At 43.2% G+C, this 19,123-nt stretch overlaps 1 protein-coding gene across 6 annotated transcripts in view; it reads left to right on the forward strand.

Moving 5' to 3' along the window:
• The window catches only part of unc5cb (unc-5 netrin receptor Cb), a 141,924-nt gene that overhangs the window by 117,276 nt on the left and 5,525 nt on the right, over window positions 1-19,123 (forward strand). For 5 of the 6 annotated variants that reach the window (XM_061698867.1, XM_061698869.1, XM_061698870.1 and 2 more), the window contains 7 exons: window positions 525-692; window positions 2,102-2,266; window positions 6,758-6,814; window positions 13,379-13,570; window positions 14,232-14,588; window positions 17,306-17,393; window positions 17,751-17,922. In XM_061698867.1, coding sequence (XP_061554851.1) covers window positions 525-692; window positions 2,102-2,266; window positions 6,758-6,814; window positions 13,379-13,570; window positions 14,232-14,588; window positions 17,306-17,393; window positions 17,751-17,922 — 1,199 coding nt within the window. The remainder of the gene's footprint in view (window positions 1-524; window positions 693-2,101; window positions 2,267-6,757; window positions 6,815-13,378; window positions 13,571-14,231; window positions 14,589-17,305; window positions 17,394-17,750; window positions 17,923-19,123) is intronic. The other variant, XM_061698868.1, reaches the window with a different exon arrangement.

A 19,123-nucleotide genomic window follows, 5' to 3' on the forward strand; every position in this document is an offset into this window, starting at 1 on the left:
AAACCCGCTGCTGTGTCTGACCACGACGTACTGTCCGGCTGCATGACAAAGTGACGGCCCGAGAGTGGCGGGTCAAAAAAAAAAAAAAAAAAGTTCTACACTCTTGACACATTCATATCTATGTAGTGCTGCCTTGACTTACACACAAAATGTAAAACATCAAATACATTTTCCTACTTGAAATGAATTGAAATGACATAAATTCGTTCCGGTTATACGTTGTCCTAAAATCATTGTTCAAAATTGAAATGAATGGAAGTTACATGAATCTGTTCCTCTTATGCACTTTATTGTGTTTAATAATCAAAAATAAATTTGCATTCAGTTACTCAATTAATCAATAGGATAATCGGTAAAATACGTGATTCTTTACAAGGATGTCCACTTCTATTCCTTTCTGTGACTCTTCCAGTCTCTCTGTACCATGCTGTTTGAAGCCTCCCAATGTTCGAATGTTGACGTACCACTCTTTTAAACATTCTCCTCATTGTTTGTTTGTTTGTTTTCTCCCCCCCATCCCCCAGTAAATGGCGGCTGGTCGACATGGACGGAGTGGTCGGTCTGCAACAGCCGCTGTGGGCGGGGCTACCAGAAACGCACGCGCAGCTGCACCAACCCGGCGCCGCTCAACGGTGGCGCCATCTGCGAGGGGCAGGGCATCCAGAAGCTGCCGTGCAATCCTCTCTGCCCAGGTAAAGATTTTACTCGATGACTATGTGTAATATACTGTATGTGAGATGTAATTAAGGTTGCAAAGAGTTGGAAAATCGCATGGGAAGCAAAGTAGGGGGATTTTGAAATGGTATTCTATTCAAGTATAAGTACAAACATTTTTCAGAAGCAGACATCCATGCAAAATAATACAATTAAACAGCATGTCATTTCAACAGATTTGTTTGTAAGTACAACTTTATTTTGTTTGAAATATGTTATTGAACAGTCAAATATCTAGATTGCACATATAGATGGCATGAAGTCTGGTTGTTCACGTCAAGATTACGCTAAAATGTATTTTCCCCAATTACAGTGGTACCTTAATTTACAAGTTCCAAGCCATCGCTCAATCGACTAAAAATAATGAGAATTTGTTGCTTAGTGTTACGAAAATGTTACTTATTAGTGAGCTTTTTTTCTATGATCACTAGCACGCCGTGTGCAATTTGGTAGATCGTGAACGGTTCTTCAAAAATGGGGCCAAGCGTGCTCGCTTCAAGATGTACTATTGAACTAAACATAAAAGAGAGAGAATTACACATCGTGTATTTAACCAAACCATGTAACCTTTTCGTACGAAAGTCCGCTGACTTAATGCCAACACATATTGTGAAACGCCATAGACGGGTTGACAAAATTAGCATCGATATTGCGGTAGTTATAAACCATTAAACAATGAACATTTGAGCACAAATGGCGCGGCGACTCGTCAAGACACAACGTAATTTTTTGTCACAGGCATATATTCTTCATATTTATATGTTCTTAAAAAAACAGCTAATATTACTGCAGCTTAGTTGCAATGGTCTTCGTTTCATCCCATGTATGTATTATATTGCCCCCTGGTGACTGTGGCACACACACCAGGAGCAGCGGCACAATACCCACAGAATTTAAGCAAAAAATGTTGCAAAAACTGTTTTATTCTTCACATTCTTTCTGTTATTACTGTATGTTTTTAAACAGTGCAACATTGTACAGTGCTAATTTTTTGATGTTTTATAGGGGGCTGAAAAAAAAAAAAGAATTCCATTCATTTCAACGGGGAAAGTTGATTCGTAATACGAATGATTTGAGTTCCGAAAAACCAAATTAAACCTGTAAATCAAGGTATCACGGAATATTTAAATTCCCTATTAAGACCCAGCCTTCATTTTTGTGAATTTGTGGATTATTCTCTTTTTTTTTTTTTTTTTTTTTCCCCCCCCATTCCCAAATTCCCATTAATTCCCATGGGATGTTTCCAACTTTGAAAATTCCCGGTATTTTGCAACCCTGATGCATTGTATTTCCACGTCGGCATAATTCACTTCATGCCCATCGTCACCCACGCGTTGGGCCGCGCCATCGGCCGGTCGCCTCACGCGTGTTGTCTGTTGTGTGGTAGTGGATGGCCTGTGGACAGAATGGAGTAAGTGGTCCACCTGTGGGACAGAGTGCACCCACTGGAGGAGGAGGGAATGCGGCGCGCCGGCACCCAAAAACGGTGGCAAGGACTGTGAGGGCATGGTGCTGCAGTCCAAGAACTGCACGGATGGCCTTTGCATGCAGAGTGAGTATCTCGACCCAGAGGTTCAGCGTCTGCTCATTCGCTCGCCGCCATCCCTCATGCAAATCCCTCACTTCACTCAAAACCCTAATTGCAAACTTTCTGCAGCCTCTGCTTCTAAACTTGCTTTTCACAACACGTGACTGGATCCCGGAGTTGAGTTCTATGCAGCGCTCGAGCCGTAACCATTTTTCTTCGCCAATTTTCGTCAATCTTGCTGTTTTGTTGCATAGACCAAAACTGGTATTTCCTTCTTCAGGTCCAATCCACGAGTTGAGTTCTATGCGGCGCTCGAGGCGTAATCGTTTTTCAATCCATATGAAAACAATGATTTTAAAGCATTCCTCAGTGTGGCTAATGTCGCTCGAGTCAACAACTTCTGTTTCTGTCCTGTTGTGAGATCAAAACACGGGCCAAAATGGTACATATTTTTTTTCAATTTGGGTGAAGTTATGGCATTTTTCCCCCCCTCATTGATTCACATCTCATTCAACAGTTTCTTTTGACCTGACTTGTTCGACAACGTGTGGCTTGAAACCTGAGTTGAGTTCTACGCCATCAAAACCTCCTTCAAGCACACTTAATTGTTCCGTATGAACATACGTAAACAGACATGAACACAAATGTTATAAAGGTTGTCTCGATCAATGGGACTCAACTAGCTCAGGTCAGAAATCATGCGTCACACTCTTCCAGGCCCTTTTTCTGTCCTCCATTAGGATATGTCGGAGTCATTAGTCCACCAACTACAAAGGTGGAAAAATAAAAATAAAAATCTTTCTCTAGCTCCTGCTTTTAATCTCATTTTGTACAAAACATGTGACTTGATCCTTATGTTGAGTTCTAAGCAGCGCTCGAGCGATTACATTTTTTTTTTTTTGCCAATCTTCTTCAAACTTGCCAATTGTTTCACAGACCAAAAATGGAATCTCCTTGTTCAGTTCTACCAGAGCAAAGGGGCAAATTTTGATAACGATATGATTCTAGTCTGCGTTTTCAGCACTGCTAGCGGCACGTTATAATACATGAAAAGTGGAAGTATACTCCATGTTTAAAAATAGGCACAAAGAGATTACACTGTTATTATATGAGTGAATGCGTTTCTGGGGGTTGTTTTTTTTTTTTTTTTTTTTTTTTTTTTTTTTTGTTTGTTAGGTTTTTACAATGGCGATTATATGGCAATCACACAACGACCCGTCTGCTCTGATTGCTACCTTTTATTTTTAAAATATTCGCTCGCCTTCGGCCCAACAGGAGGAAACCCGAGGCCGCAAAGTCGCATGAGTTTGACCTGGCAGTTCCATGTCGCTAAAAGGGGGAGCAATTATTGGCGGTAATGGCGCTCTCTCACTCTCACAATGATTTCAAAGTTCACAAACAGCTGCGGGAGTTGAAAGCCTTTTCATAACTGCCGTTTTCTCTATTGCTTTTTCTGTTTTGTTGGGTACGTGTGGGTGCGGGGGGGGGGGGGGGGGAGGGGGGGTTTGTTGTGATGCACACAGAACTGTTTCCTGAGGCGATGAGTTGTTTAAAGCTTTTCTGTCTTTGATTTGAACAAAAGCCAAGCGGTTGAAACGGTTGCCAAACGTGCTGCCAACTCTCCAGTGAAATACATTGATTTATACTTGTTTGCATTCGAACGTTGATACCTACCGTATGTCTACCTTTTATGATTTTTTTTTTGTTTGTTTTGTTTTTCAGCTTTGTTATCAGTTCAACCTTGGCAGCGGTGTACCAAATGCTTTTTAGGTTTCCATTGGCTGTCATTAGATGTGCATGTATTGTAGCTCTAATGTATTGGCTACCACTGGCATTGTCTTTAATCACAAATGCCGCTACTCGTCTTTGTACGCCGTCTTCAGCTTTCCTGCCAAACATTAGTCCACCATGGCAGGGCTGTATGGAAAGAACGCCATGATAATATAGATATAGGATCATTTCAATGATTGTTGTTTTAGGGGAAGCTAAGAGGGGTGAAGTCATTTATGTCAATGCTAATGACCATTTCCACTCACATTGAGGAGAAGGAGCCATTACGTGAAAGCTCGCATTAAGGCAATGGAAGTCGCCGTGCGCAATCTGAACTCACCTCAGAGCGCCGATTCACTCCTCGCAGCGATGCATGCTGGGAGGATTCAGACGCCAGTAAATGCTTCTGATCCTATTTTCTGTCGTTCGATCTCCTTTCAACGCTTTCGCAGCAATCTAGAATTTGATCCAAAAAAACGCGCAAGGGCTCTCTGTCTGCAAGGATGTGTGAGGCCAAGAGTCAAACGGTGATATAATAATGCGTTTAAAGCTGGATTTACACTGCAGTCCCAAGTGCCCAATTCCGGTTTAATGCGGATGTACGTTTATTCCAGCTGCCTATTTCCATGTACATTTCAAGTGGATTATCTCCAGTAGGGCTTTGTTTACATTCACGGAACACATGAAACTATCTGCACGATCAGATGCACAACTCGCAACTATAGTATAGTGGCTATAAAAAGTCGACACACCCCTGAAAGGCCAGTTTTTTGTGATCTATAAAAGAAATTCCGTCCGTCCCGGTGTTGTTTTTCCAAGCGCGCTCAAGGTAATGTAGGGTACTGTATCACTCTGCAAAATGTCCATTCCCTCTCCATGACGTGTCCTGTAATTGGCTAGTGACCAGTCCGGGGCGTATCCCGCTCCTCTTGCCAAAAGTCAGCTGTGATAGGCTCCCGCTCTCCCTTTAGGTTGGCCTCCACGTTTGCTGATTACGCCAACAAGTGGTCCTCATCTACCACCTCGGTGATTTTGCTGGTGGCCACTCGTCTGCCCGTGGCTCTCTGCCTTGCTTGTAGAGACGGCATTGTTTGTGTAGTTGTTTATGGAAGGCCCCTGTGAGACCGATTATTACGTGTAATGATGCACTATGCCTGGCAGAAAGCACTCCTCCATCTTTGCTGGCATCTGCAAAGAAATCTATACTGTGAATTGTAAAAGCGGACACAACGATGCCAGGACTTGGCTCTTTTGCTAGATTTGTATCCAATATGCTTCCTTCGTCATCTTTCAATCTGACTTCTTTCCCGAGTTTCCTAACATCTTTGCTCATCTGACTCACTTGGGCTGGATTTGCACTGCACCGGGTGACACGATTCTAATGGTAAGTGACACGATTGGGATTATACCTCATGGCAGCGTCAAGAGAAGAAAACATTGTTCTGATATCTTCAAATCGGAATCAGGTATTAAAAGGAATGTATCTTCCCTAAGAGTTAGATGTGGAATATAATCTTGTGTCAATTTACTCACAAATGAACTAAATGTGAAATCCCAGCATGTTTAGTTGCACACAAAGCAATCACAGGGATTAATTTCAGATTGGGAGGGAGCTCTGCCACGAATGGCGAACATCCACTGACACCTCCACAAAAAGGTTAAAATTGCCTGGAGATTTTGCCAGATGGCGGCAAATCACTACTTTTCTCTTAGACAAAGCTATGGCCTGACCCAATGAACCTCCTCCCCTCAGTTCAACTCAATTCAAAATGTCATCAGTGCCACAATGTGCCAAAACAATATTTTTACGAGACATGGCTTTGGCCTGAGAGCAATTACAATGAATAGATTTTTCAGTAAATAACGGAGGATAGGTTACCTCCAAAAATCCGCTAACGGGTAAATTTGCAAACATCAAAATGTGAATATGCAAGGGTTCACTGTATTATGCTGCATGAATGGCAACAGGTGGCTACACAGTAGGAGTGCGCAGTACACGCGGTAGACTATCAATTTGGCCTACGGTATAGATTTGGCGCTTGTTGATGATGTCATCGCATCAGCCTCGGTGTGAAAATAGCTTCAAGCACGGAGCTGACAGGTGTATGTGCGTCCACGTCCAACAGTCAACCATCCTCCCTGCTTTTCCGGCTGCCCGCCAATTCCCGGGGGAATGCTGGACGCTAAGATGACTTCTCTGCACCTGCTACGAACCGCGGCTGGCTAGCTAACGCGGCTAAACATGTACACGCAGAAAATCACATGAGACCAGAATTGTGCACTTGGACATGCAGTGTAAATCCAGCCTGCATGTCCATACCCCATGCGGTGACGCACGGTAAAATGCTTGCTTCTTTCGGTTCACAAATGGTATGGCTTTCCGCTCACCTGCCTGGCCGCCTGTTTCTTTACTAACGCAGCCACTCTCGTTGAGCTTCGAAGCCGGCTTGATGGATGGCGTCAGTCCCTCACCCGAACTGCCGCGTTCCCTCGGCCTCTCCTCATCCGTCTCAATGCCGGAGAAGGGAGGGGCCAAATCAAGAATGATGGCTTCCCCTGCGTCATTACTCCTACTCATGACTTTGTTGCTGTCTCATTTGTTGCGTTTGTTTTTCTGTTGGTTCAAATTTGATTTTCATCATCCCTCTCTCCCCGCCATGTTCCAACTCCCCCCACCCCCGCCTTGCTCTTCTCCCCCCACTGCCCCTCAACTCTTCCGCCCATTTCCTCCCTCTCTTCCTCAAGGTTCCTTATATCAGAAGTCAGCTGAGGCTAAAGGCAAGCTTGATTTTGGAAATACATGTGAGTTATTTATTTACTTTCATTTTGTTGTTTATCATTTTCGCTGCCATGTCTTTTGACACGCTTTCCACATATTTCTCAGTACCTAAACATGCTGAAGGGCCAATTACAGCACATCATTCTGTATTGAACAGGTGGCCTTTATTTGCAGAAATCCATATACAGACTGTCCGGGAAGGACCGCAAATAGTGAAAATCCACACATAATTGATGCCCATTGTAATTGCATTGGGGGGAAAAAAAGGTTTTGTTTTTTTTAAACACCCCAAAAATTCTTCAATAAGTGAGTATAAATCACCAATAAGCAAACACATTCTTAAATAAAAAAAAAAATAATTAAAAATGAAAACAATCAAAATATATATATATATATTTTTAAAACGTGTCGGTGAGGGTGGAAGCTGGAACGCATTAAGGGCGTTTCTATTCCTTTCAATGGGGAAAGATCATTTGAAATACAAGTGTTTTTAGTTACGGGCGTGGTCACAGAAAAAAAAAATTCAACTCATATCTTCAATCAAAAATATTGAATAACTAAGTCGACTTCAAAAAAAGGTCAACACAACATTTCTGCCTCGAAACCCTGCCGGCACCCAAATAAATATATAAATAAATAAAGTTTTGCACAGACATGCAGACGGACGCAGTGTTGGGCCAATGATAAACTGTGCCAAAAACAACAAAGGAGCGTCTGTTATTGATTTTTAAGACACTGTTAGATGTGTAATGTACGTATAACATGGTAAATATGAGAGCTGAATGGTAGTTGGCGTTTTTTGTTCTAAATTGGTAATTGCTCGCGCGCTAATGCTAATAACGATTGTTGACCATTTAGCATTTTGCTGTCTCAAATTCTGTACACCAGATTTATACTATACTTCCAATTGGTAGCCTAGCATGCATATCACCCCCGTTTTTACAAGTGTCGTGTTTGTGCAAACATACGCCGGAATACATCACATGCTGCCGTAACACCCACAACAGACGTGAATCAAAAAGCCGATTGCAGTGAAATTATGTTCCAGCATGTCGATCAATAAAACCGCTTGCAGCATTTTTACACTGACAACCGGCGACCCAATAAAAACCGACCCGGGTGCCGGCCCTACATTTGGTGAAGGGTGCTGTTTGATCGTGTTTTTCCAAATGATGTCGTTTATGCAGGAGAAAAGTTAATATAGAATAGCGCTTGACAACACATTCCCACTTACATTCATACTCAACTCGGACTTGTTTAAAGGGGGCTAATTATGGAAAATTGACTTTAACAGCTTATATACAAATAGTTGGGTCTCTGGAGTGCCTGTCCGCCCATTAAGTGTGAAATTACTTGACCAGATATTTTTTTTGTGAGATGCCTCTTTCTGAAAATGTGTCTGTGAGCAAGCCATTCAGAATTTTGCCATATTGGGACATCACAGTGACACCATTTTACATCCTATCACCCTCACACCGTGTTTCTTCACTCATGACTTGGCAGCTAGACCGGGCCAAGGTGTGCCATTTTCAAGCGACAGACAGACTACGCAGGGGGGGGAAAAAAAATAAAAAATCACATCAAAGCCGAGAGCTAAGCAGAGCTGCAGTGTTAGATTATTTGTCATGGTAATGAAATCCATACTCTGCTTTGGCCCAGCAGTCGAGGGGATGCTGCCATCTACCATCAAACATTATGAGGACAAAAGTATCGAGACTCACAGTTATCGGAATTACTGTATAACCGTCAGGTGCCGTCTCAGAATAATTTAAGATTTTTAAAAATGACTTTGTGCAAATACTGTTTCCTTGCATACTCGTGAATTCACCTGTTGGCAGATTTTCTTTTGGAAGCCGTCTTCTGTTATTCGCTGAAAAACCCGCACCATTCACTGTTTTTGGGCTCAGGCTAATGCCCTGTCCAATATAAAAGTGTGGCTTTGGCGCCCTCTTGTGACAGCTTGGTGACAAGGAACTACAATATGTTGAAGCGAGGGGAGGAGCATCATCTAGACAGGCCGTTGCCCTCTCTAACAGAAAAGTAGTGCTTTGCCGCCATCTTGTGGCCTCTATAGGCAATTGTAAACCTTGGCCCCCATCCTCTACGAATAACAGCAGCAGTAGCGGTCCTAGCTTGAATAGCGCCCTGTGCGAGACCCCCTTTTGGTGCCCAACCCCTCACATAAACACACACGCACCGATTTTCAGAGGGCACCTTATTTTGTTTATAGAATATATTGACCAACCAATTAATACACAGAAACAGTGAAGAATAATTGCAATTAAGGAAACAGAGACCAAAACAACACATCTTGCATTGCACAAATTTATAAAAACTAAAGAGAATTTATTTGTACCAGTTATATTCCCAGCATGATAACATTCTTACCTGATTGGAATTGGTTTGGTCATACATTTCGTCTATTCAAAATTAATCGTTTTGGTATGGAGATTAACTGTAAACTAGGTAACTCTACACCCCAATTGACTTCATCAACGGAGTTGAAGCTGCAATTCCAAGCATGCCTCGTAGTAATTTGTAAAATCATGTCAAGGATTACGTGAGCAGTGGCTCATTTGCATGTGACCGAACCGAAATGCTCAAAACAGCGTAATATCAGCAACTCTATAAAAGGGTACTTGGAATCTGTTTTAAAGTATGAAAAGAAAAAGTCACACTCAGTCTCTTTTAAAGACGTGGAAAGGAACTAGCAGCAAATTCGCCATGCTGTGTCACCCCCCCCCCCACCGCAGGATAATGGCTTTTTAAAAATGTGTATTTCAGCGTTTTATCCCTTATTGTGTCACAACCGAGTAGCCTGTCTTTACCTTGTTGCTTCCCAACAGGCTCGGCAGGTTGTTAGTTCATCCAAAAGTTAATTCTCATGTCTGCGTCTTCATAATCATAATAATCCTTTTTCATTTCCACTCCTTGTACTTTTTTCTGCACGCTGGCAATGACTCATGTTCAAAGGAATGTATTCATCTAAGTGATACATTTTAATACATACACTTAGCAGGTTTCTGCCTTTATCTTCAAAGTGCGGATGGAAGATTGTTCCACGGTAGGTTGGAGGAGGTTCAGGGAAGGGGAATTTAGGGGTGAGGGTGGGGAGGGTGCACGTTAAATAACTGCAGGGAAGCTCAGGAAGTGAAATTACATTCTCCCGCTTTCATCACTCAGCTCCCCGCTCGGCTGTCGGTTCCCTCTCTGTGGCAGCGGAAGGATTATCGAGGCCCGACGTGGAGGATGAGGATGTTATCCTGACACTTCAGACTTACGAGTCTACAGTCTTTAAAAAAAAAAAACCTACACTTTTCCACCTGACTTAATTGTGGATTTTATCATTGTTGTATTGATTCTGCGACAGTCATGCTGCATTTCACGTCACTGAGAGCCTGATGTACTTTGCTGTGCGTTTTCTTGCCCTTTTGTGCAACAATACTCTCTTACAGGGACACACATGGAGCGTCGTTCCCCTTGCAGGTCCTTTTAGGCACAGTCTCTGGGCTTTTAGGTCTACGGCGTTTGCTGCCATCTACTGGCCAGTTTGTATTCACCATACAATATGCACAAAAGTATTGGGATGTACTGTTAGAGCAGGGATTTCACTTTTTCAAATCGCTAATTAGATGAAAAATATGCCATGATAAAAGAAATGTCATATAATTAAGCGATATCACATGCGAGGTGGTGATGTACTGTGTATCATCACGGCTGTGATTCAGTTGTAATCGCAGCAGTGGCGATCAACAACATAACCTCCATTTTGTTATTGCTTTCGTACAACAGCTAAACAAGAGCCATTTATTTGTTAACTTCAATGAGCGACAACAAATTACCATAAGTTTGTTTACCTAATCAGTTATTCGTCTCCAGCAACACAAATAGTTCCGCAAACAACGGCCTTTGCCACAAATTTAGCAGTTAGCGCGACATGCTAACCAGCTAAGCACATGACTCTGGCTTTACTGGTTCACTTTCACAGAGCGATTTGAACAATTCGTACACGTGACGTCAGGTCCACTACGAGCAAAAGTCACACAAAGTCATGTGAAATTAAGCCAAATGACGCGACGGTATACTAGTTAGTCGTGTTAGCACGTTGGCCGAGTGTCATTTGATCACATGAGCACACCTGGAGGTATGCAGTGACATGTCCGGGCTTTTCTTGTCTTCGTCCCCATCTGATGACCATTCATACTTTAAATCAAATGCTATTTTTGGAAATTTGTCTAATGGGGACATTTGCAATACAGTAAGCTGTAGTTAGCGTTTTCTTTTTATATAGCTAAAATGGTAATTGCTAATGCTAATTTAGATTTCTTACCGTTTAGCATTTTACTGTCTCAAATTCAGTGCACCAAATTCATACCATACACTTAAGTACCAACATGTGCAGTTTAAGGATTGAAGTCCATGCCTCATAAATGAGAATAAAATAATAAATATATTTTTAAAAAAAAAGTTCTCTCAGCAACATAATCCGAATTTGGACTATTCGAAACACACAACTAACGCTAATGTACCCCAGTGATCCTAACTGGTAGTTCTGGACAAAAAAAAAAAGTGGGTTGCAGATTCATAAAAGTCAAAAAACAAATACTGTAATTGACTACCACTGCGTTAGTGTCGTGTTGTTAGTGGAAATTATGGAGAGTTTTTGCTGCATGTGTGTGTACAACATGTACTTGCAGCTGCATTTTTTTTTTTTTTTTTTTTTTTTGGGATCAAATTGTCTGAGCCTTTTTTTTTAATTTTTTTTATTTTTTTTTTTATAAATAAAGAGTAACGTTGTAAGATGACCCTAACCTTATGAAACTGTTTTGGGATCATAGTTTGTAGTATCACAATTTCACAGAGGCCCTTTTACCACAAACACACACACAATGTGTATTTCTTACATATGCTAACTCACCGGTGTTTGCTTTATTCGCCCAAAACAAAACACACACACACAAAAAATCATGAGCTACGGTGGCCCTAAAGGGTTAAAAATGCGGCCTAATTAACTATGTTACATTTTTACGTGCCTATTTGTCACCTCTATGTGACCCGATATATTTGCACTCCCAAGTCTTTGCATCTCTGCGCTCTATTGAGGCTGTTTCTTAAAATCGCTCATCACTCGCCTTCTACTAAACTGCCTACAAAGAAGATTTACATCTCGTTTGCCAACTGGCTGACAGTGAAGGACATACACCAAAGGGAGACGAGGCCCTCAGTGGGCGTCCATTAAAATGTCGGATCCATAATCAGCGCCTGTTTTGTTCTGGCGCCCCCGTCGTCTTTGCCGGACCTTCTAATCACAGAGATTTTTATGGCTGGAAAGTGCACAGAAATCCAGTGGAAATGAAAGTCGCTGTGAGGAACGCCGGCGACGTGTCACGACAATGGCAATGCCTGGCAATCGCAGAGATGAAAATGTCCGTATCGCCCCGTCCTCAGAAGTTGCGACGGCGCTTCTGAGCTCGCGTCATTCGGTCAAGCCACCTTTTGGCACCCATCGTGACCACAGTGCACTGTGAGCGTGTTATCAGAATGTGTTTGCACATGACGCACGGGTGTACGCCGGCAACATTTCGGAAGTGTGTGGCGGAGCACATTCTTAAACAACAAACAAAAGCTTGCTTTACATGATTAATCCATTTCCAGAAACTCAAGACTAAAACTGAATTGTCTGAAAACTGAAGCCATATTTCACATAGGAAATAACCTAAATCCAAGTCATCCATTCCAGACACCCAAAAAAAAAAAGTACATTTCATAGAGAATATCTATATTTTAACATACAGACAACAATGTGAAATGGAGATAAATGACTAACGCAATGGTTAAGTTAAACATCACTTTTACCTGTATTAAAGATGATGGCATATTAATGATATGCATGATGGCATATTAAAGGCAGTGGAGTGGAGGGGAGGGGAGAGGAGAGGGGATTATTGTCTGAAAGAGGAGTCCGCCATTTTCATACTCTGGTACAAGTTGTTTCTTGAATTCTATCGTGTTTCTCCACATCTCTATCAAAGGGCAACTTATTTGAGAGGCTGCGATATGCTCCACAATACTTTTAATATCATCGCCCTTATCATCTGTGACAATTAAACAATCGCAGCCTGCAAAATGAAGGGAAAAAAGCAGCATATTTTGTTCATTTTTTTTCCATGCAAATTAATATCCGGCTTTATTCTAACCAGGATATTAGTTTGCTTTTAACAGCTTCACGTATTGAAGTGAATGTTATGAGTGTCCGAGTGTGAACGCTCACTTGGAGTTACTGTGTTTTGTCATTATTATTTCGCCTTTTTAGAAAGTGGAACGTTTATAAAAAAATAAAAATAAAAAAAAAAAAAAAAAAAAAAAGCCCCTGATGCCATTTTGCACACGAAATCGGGTCTACATGTCTATCATAACAGGACGTATGAAAAAGTCTCAAGAAGCCATGCTTGAAATTGAACAGGAAGTCAGCCATTTTGGTTTGAAGAAGCCATTTCGAGCAAATTTTAGCTCGGGATCAACAATCCGTCCCCGACTTCTTGCGGCCTTGTTGACAATTTCTTCCCTGTGTTTGGTCCCTTCTACAGTGGCCCCCAGCACGGACGACGTGGCCCTCTACGTGGGCATCGTCATCGCCGTTATCATGTGCTTGGTCATCTCTGTGGTGGTGGCGCTCTTCATCTACCGGAAGAACCACCGCGACTTCGACTCGGACGTCATGGACTCGTCCGCCCTCAACGGAGGCTTCCAGCCGGTCAGCATCAAGACGGCGCGGAAAGGTGCGGCCCCCCGTCGCTGCAAGTCCTGCGTGCATTCGCTAAACTTTTCCTTGTGTTATAATTATATGTTCAGATATGATCGTTACATTGTCGTTCGGTTGTTCAGAACAAACCGATATAATTAAAGTGTCCCACTTTCCGAGCAAAACTTCCTATGGAAAGTTTCAAGACATTTAGTTGTGGAAAATGTCTGCTTCGAAGTTATGAAGTATAGCTGAGGTTTTTCTTTTTTCTTTTTCTCCCCACCGTTTCCTCATCTAGCTAACCAAACCTTTGAACGTCAAATGCAACTGCTAAAACGTAGCATCAACGACACTGAAAAGGGTCTTGTTGGAGAGCCGTCTGTTCATTTGCCCACCTTTTGGTGAGTGGCAGAGCTGCATGTCTTCAGCTCAGACGAGGAACATTCATCCTTGTACCTGGCGGCTAAACGGAGTCTTAGCGCTGCCATCTGGCGCTCATGAATCCCAGCTGTGCCTTTAGCTGCTCAGACTGAGTAATGTTGTGTTGTGGCAGAGTTGACTTCCCTAATGAGTAAAAAGCGAGCGAGCGAAAGCATGCGCCCGGCGGTCCTGCTGATTGAGGCCACCGCTTCATTTCCTCGAGGTCGTTTTGATTTTTACCACCGAAACAAATGTTCTCTTTTCCCTTCTCATCCCAGCCGATCTCCTCAACGCGCCCCCTGACCTGACCTCGGCGGCCGCCATGTACCGAGGCCCCGTCTACGCCCTGCACGACGTGGCCGACAAAATCCCCATGACCAACTCCCCGCTGCTGGACCCTCTTCCCAACCTCAAGATCAAGGTGTACAACTCCTCTGGTCTGGTCACACCGCAGGACGACCTGGGAGGCGAGTTGTCCTCCAAGCTCTCGCCCAAGCTGCCACACTGCCTGCTGGACAACGGCGACGGCACAATTGGCCGCCGCACGCAGACGCTGCTGCGCTCCAGGGACCCCTCCTGCGCCGCGGTGGGCTCCTTCAGCTCGCAGGGCGGACACCTCATTGTCCCCAACTCAGGTACAATAAGCAGTAATAAGGAGCTTACCCATTGGTCGTGTTAAACTTTAATTCACTGCATTGGACGGTCGGTGTCTGTTCATCCAATTTTTGCCCTTCCCATGGTTGGATCCAACCATCTGCCAACGAACATCCAGGTATATGCGTTCCCATTCTTCCCAACATCCAAACATTTTAGCCCCCAAACTAACCGTCCGCCAACCGAGACAACCAATCATCAACCCATCCTCCAGCCAGTACGTCCAGCACAGTGGTGCCTTGAGATACAAGTTGGGACGCGCGAAAGGTGTAGTGTCCGACCGGTTGTGCGATTTCAAGCAGGCTAACCTTTCAAACGACTCGCTGTAGCGTATGCACGGCATCAGCGCGACTCTCTGCCGCCGCAGCCGTGACGTTGAGTGATAGCCAAGGTGCGCAGCTTGGAAGTGAAGGATCAGATGTGCGGCTTTTTCCTGCGCGCTCGCCTCTCCTCGTTTCAAACGCGGGCTGTCTGTTTTTTTGTTTTTTGTTTTTTTTACGGCGACGCTGACAAGCGCAGACAAACGAGCTGCGACGTTAAAGGATACGGCGTCTCCTCCGGTTTCTCGACGTTCTCAACTCTTCGTTTTGATTCCTGCTAAATTGTTCTGAGCCGTGTTTTGGAAAAGCCGCCTCGTCGTGTTACACAGACGCAAGGGGAGGAAGGAGCATGTTTGATTTGTTCACGTGGCGAAGTCTGCGGTTCTCAAACTGGACGTCCGTGGACCCCCGGGGATCCGCAAGCCTTAGCTTGAGAGCCCACAAAATAAATATTTTTCATGCTGTAGCATTTTAAGAAGGGCATACATATTTTTGGAGCCAATAAAACAAATATATTAAACCAATTATTCCTCCCTACCTTAGCTTTGGGTCAAAAGGTTTTGATATGATTGTAACGTAAGATCACATACATCTGATATCCCTGCCTGAATATTTGTTTTTTCTTTTTTTAGCAAAATCATATTATTACAGGTATAATATATATATATATATATTTTTTTTTTTTTTTTGGTTGTTTTTTTTTTATAAAACTAAAGGCATATTTTTCCAGAATGGGAGGCGTGCTCGCCTCCAAACAGCTCAACACATGAACAGATCAAATAGTTTGCTTTTGTGGCTTTCTAGTATCAAATATTCTACCGATTACCCCATCGATCGATTTAGTAATCTGTCAAAATTAGATTAGGTATTATTCAACACAATAACATGCATGTGTGAGGTGCAGGGATTATTTTTGTCCACTTGGGGTCGCCAACCTCACATTGTAAAGTAGTATGTGTGACTTTGAACATGTATGGCTACGGTGATTGACGTGGGCGTCAACAAATAAGAGTGTAGAGTTGGCTGGCTCCACACGCTGGATAATATTACTACTTGGTTCTCGTAGGATAACAAATCTTTTTCTAAGAAAATCAGAATTTTCTCACACATTGCCTTTTTTTCCCTCAAAATAAGCATTTACTATTATTCTGATCATTATTAATGAGGTCCCCGTGGCTGAGTTGTGATTAATTTTACCGGCCGGGACGAGAAGCTGTCCCATCACCTTCTTTTTTTTCAGTTTTTTTTTTCAGTTTTTTTTTCAGTTTTTAAGTTCATTTCAAGGACACAGGGAAATCAATGCGTCCTCCGACACAGGCAGTGTGTGTGTTTCCGTGCGCGCGAGGGAATTCTTTCAAAGATCTTTTTGACAAGACATCACATGAAATCAATGGGAGATGGAAAAATGTAAATCAAGCTGTGAGCAGCAATATGAGAATCCTCAGTCGAGGGGAGAGATCATTGATTTTCAAATGAAATGTCACAGCCCTTCCACATGCCTATATGGCGAAGGCAGAAAAAAAAACCAAACCACTTCTTATTTTACATCAAAGTGGATGCTGTCATTTCCATTTACTTCACATTATGGTCGGCTTGTGGCTCAGATGTGCTGTATACACTTTTTCAGATTTCAAAATATTTTGTTCCCGAATTTAAGGAAATAATGTCAACAGAAATAGTCTCTTCCTAGGCCACCAAACCTTGATTACAATGAACTCCCTCTTCAGGAATTCACCTATTTGCGTTTGTTTCTCTGTGGAACTTATCCTCAGCTACCTATTCACAGTTTTTGTGATCTTTCTGGAACCAAAACCCTGTGTAATAGGGAATTAGTAATCGGTGTCAAGGACATAAGTTTTGGTGATACATCGGCACTAAAATATTTGTGTGTTGGGAGGAGCAAAGTTTAGCCAGGGTCGTTAGCGGAGGTTGCAGAGCGTTTTTGTCTCAAGTGCGTGCATGTGAGTTTCGGTGACTTTTTTCAAAATCAAATCATTTATTTATTTGAAAAGGTAATGTTGTAAGATGACTGAAGTGGTACTAAACTGTTTTGGCCATCATACTTTGTGATATATTGACAGTTTAAATTATACAAAAATATTCTTGAGGGGGGTCCCTATCCCTGCGAATCGAGATACGATCAACGCCCACACTCTCTGGCAAGCTCAGGATCTGCCCCTGGTCGTCATGGTAACAAAAGCCGGTCTTGCCGTTAGCCCGGCACTATATGGGGCTTCCTCGCTTGCGAGAGACAGGGCCCCTCCAAACTGATTTCAGCAAGACCAGAAATAGGGTGTCATTCTTGATACTTAGTGGTATTAGCTTAGCTACTTGAACTTGAACTACCTCTTTTGTGGCGTGTGTGTTGTGCACTCCAGGTGTGAGTCTGCTTATCCCGGCAGGAGCCATCCCACAAGGTCGTGTGTATGAAATGTACGTGACCGTCCAGAGGAAGGAAACCTTGAGGTAGGAATCCCGGGCCCCACAATTCAGACACACACACACACACAACGCAGGGCTTTCGGCGTTGCAATTTTCGTAAGCGTATACCCACGGCTTGCCTATTTACATTGGAGCAGTATTGCAGAATCGCCGCCTGGCACCCAACACATAGATCATATCGACTTTACGTTGTTGCGTGTCATAATCCGCAAATTGGCCATGAAGCTTCTCAAACTGGTGCCGAACCGCAGTCGGGGACAGAAGACATTTTAGAAAATGCCGTTATTTGCTTACAAAAACTGTAAAACTGACCGTGGATGTTCAACATGTGCCTTGAATAGTTCTGCCCCCCCCCCCCCCCTCTCGCCACCGGCCCTCTAGGCCCTCGGTGGAAGACGGGCAAGCGGCGTTGAGCCCCGTGGTGAGCTGCGGCCCACCGGGCGCCCTCTTGACGAGGCCCCTGGTCCTCACCATGCACCACTGCGCCGTGTCCGACGGCCAGCAGGACTGGCTGATCCAGCTCAAGAGCCAGTCGCCGCAGAACATGTGGGAGGTAAGACGTGGGACGAAGTACAGCATTTGATATAGTATGTAGTGTTTCAGGGAAAATTGCGTTCTTGACTAGTAAACTGAAAGTTATGTTTGTGTTATGCCATAAAATTCCTTTTTGTTTTAAGCTTCAGTTTCACCAGACCTCATTTATATACTCGTAACATTCTTCCAAAAATGTGTTTGCCCCCCACCCCCCCGCCCCAAATAGACGCTTCCGCCATCCGAAGTCGAGTAGCCACTGTTTGGTGAATTACAGTCATGCTCACTGCATCGGTCTGTTTATAACGCGCACATTGACCCCTTGCGGCGCAATTAAAAGATGAAATGCGTTCCTTTACCTTGCAGTCAAGCCAGCCTTGTGCACCAATTTTGTCCTTGTACCTTTATGAGCGCATCATTTTGTGTGTTTGCGCCGAGCCACTTTGTGTGCGTTTTATTTTGCGCGCAAGCCATCTGCCTTCAGGCCGCATCATTAACATTGCTGCCGCAGCTGAGGTGTGTTGTCAAGGGCAGCAGGGCGAAGTTTTTGAATATCTATCCTCGGTGCTTCGCTTCGTCACACACCCACGGCGACGCAACCGTGTTCGCAGAGGACACGGCCTCAAATACCTTTTAGAACAGATTCTCTAAATGAATCAAACCGCCTGAGTCCAAATGTTTCTTAATAGTTGACTATAATATTGACACACTTGTGTTGTCAGGGGTTACCTGTACACACACAGAGGAACAACACTGCACATTAAGGCAAGTCAAGGCCGGCCCCCCGCCTATCTCCGACATAGATGAATTACTCAGGAGGCGGCCAATAACGCCAGTAAGGAAGTCATAACCATTGATCAAATCTCGGACCTGTCGGAAATGCAGATGCTACACTGCGGTCCTCGCTTTAGGAGCTCTTTTTCTTCCCATCGAGGGGTCAGGCGACGTGAAATATTGTTAAAATTAATAGATAATAATAATTGTCAGAAAGTGTATTGGTCACAGAGACTCCACAGAAGATGATATAGTAGGATCTGGTCTCATTTTATAAAGTTATGTAATAGAGCATTTGAATCCTTAAATGACTGAATTGATGTTTATTAAATTATGTTTGTTTTATTACATTCATTTATTTATTTATCCCACACAATTGTCATCTTTTATACATTTTTATTTGTTTTAAAATGTGCAATAAAGTTTTATTTTTGTGTTTTAATGTCTTA

The sequence above is a fragment of the Phycodurus eques genome, chromosome 15 (genome assembly GCF_024500275.1).
Source record: "Phycodurus eques isolate BA_2022a chromosome 15, UOR_Pequ_1.1, whole genome shotgun sequence".
In the NCBI taxonomy this organism is placed as follows: Eukaryota; Metazoa; Chordata; class Actinopteri; order Syngnathiformes; family Syngnathidae; genus Phycodurus; species Phycodurus eques.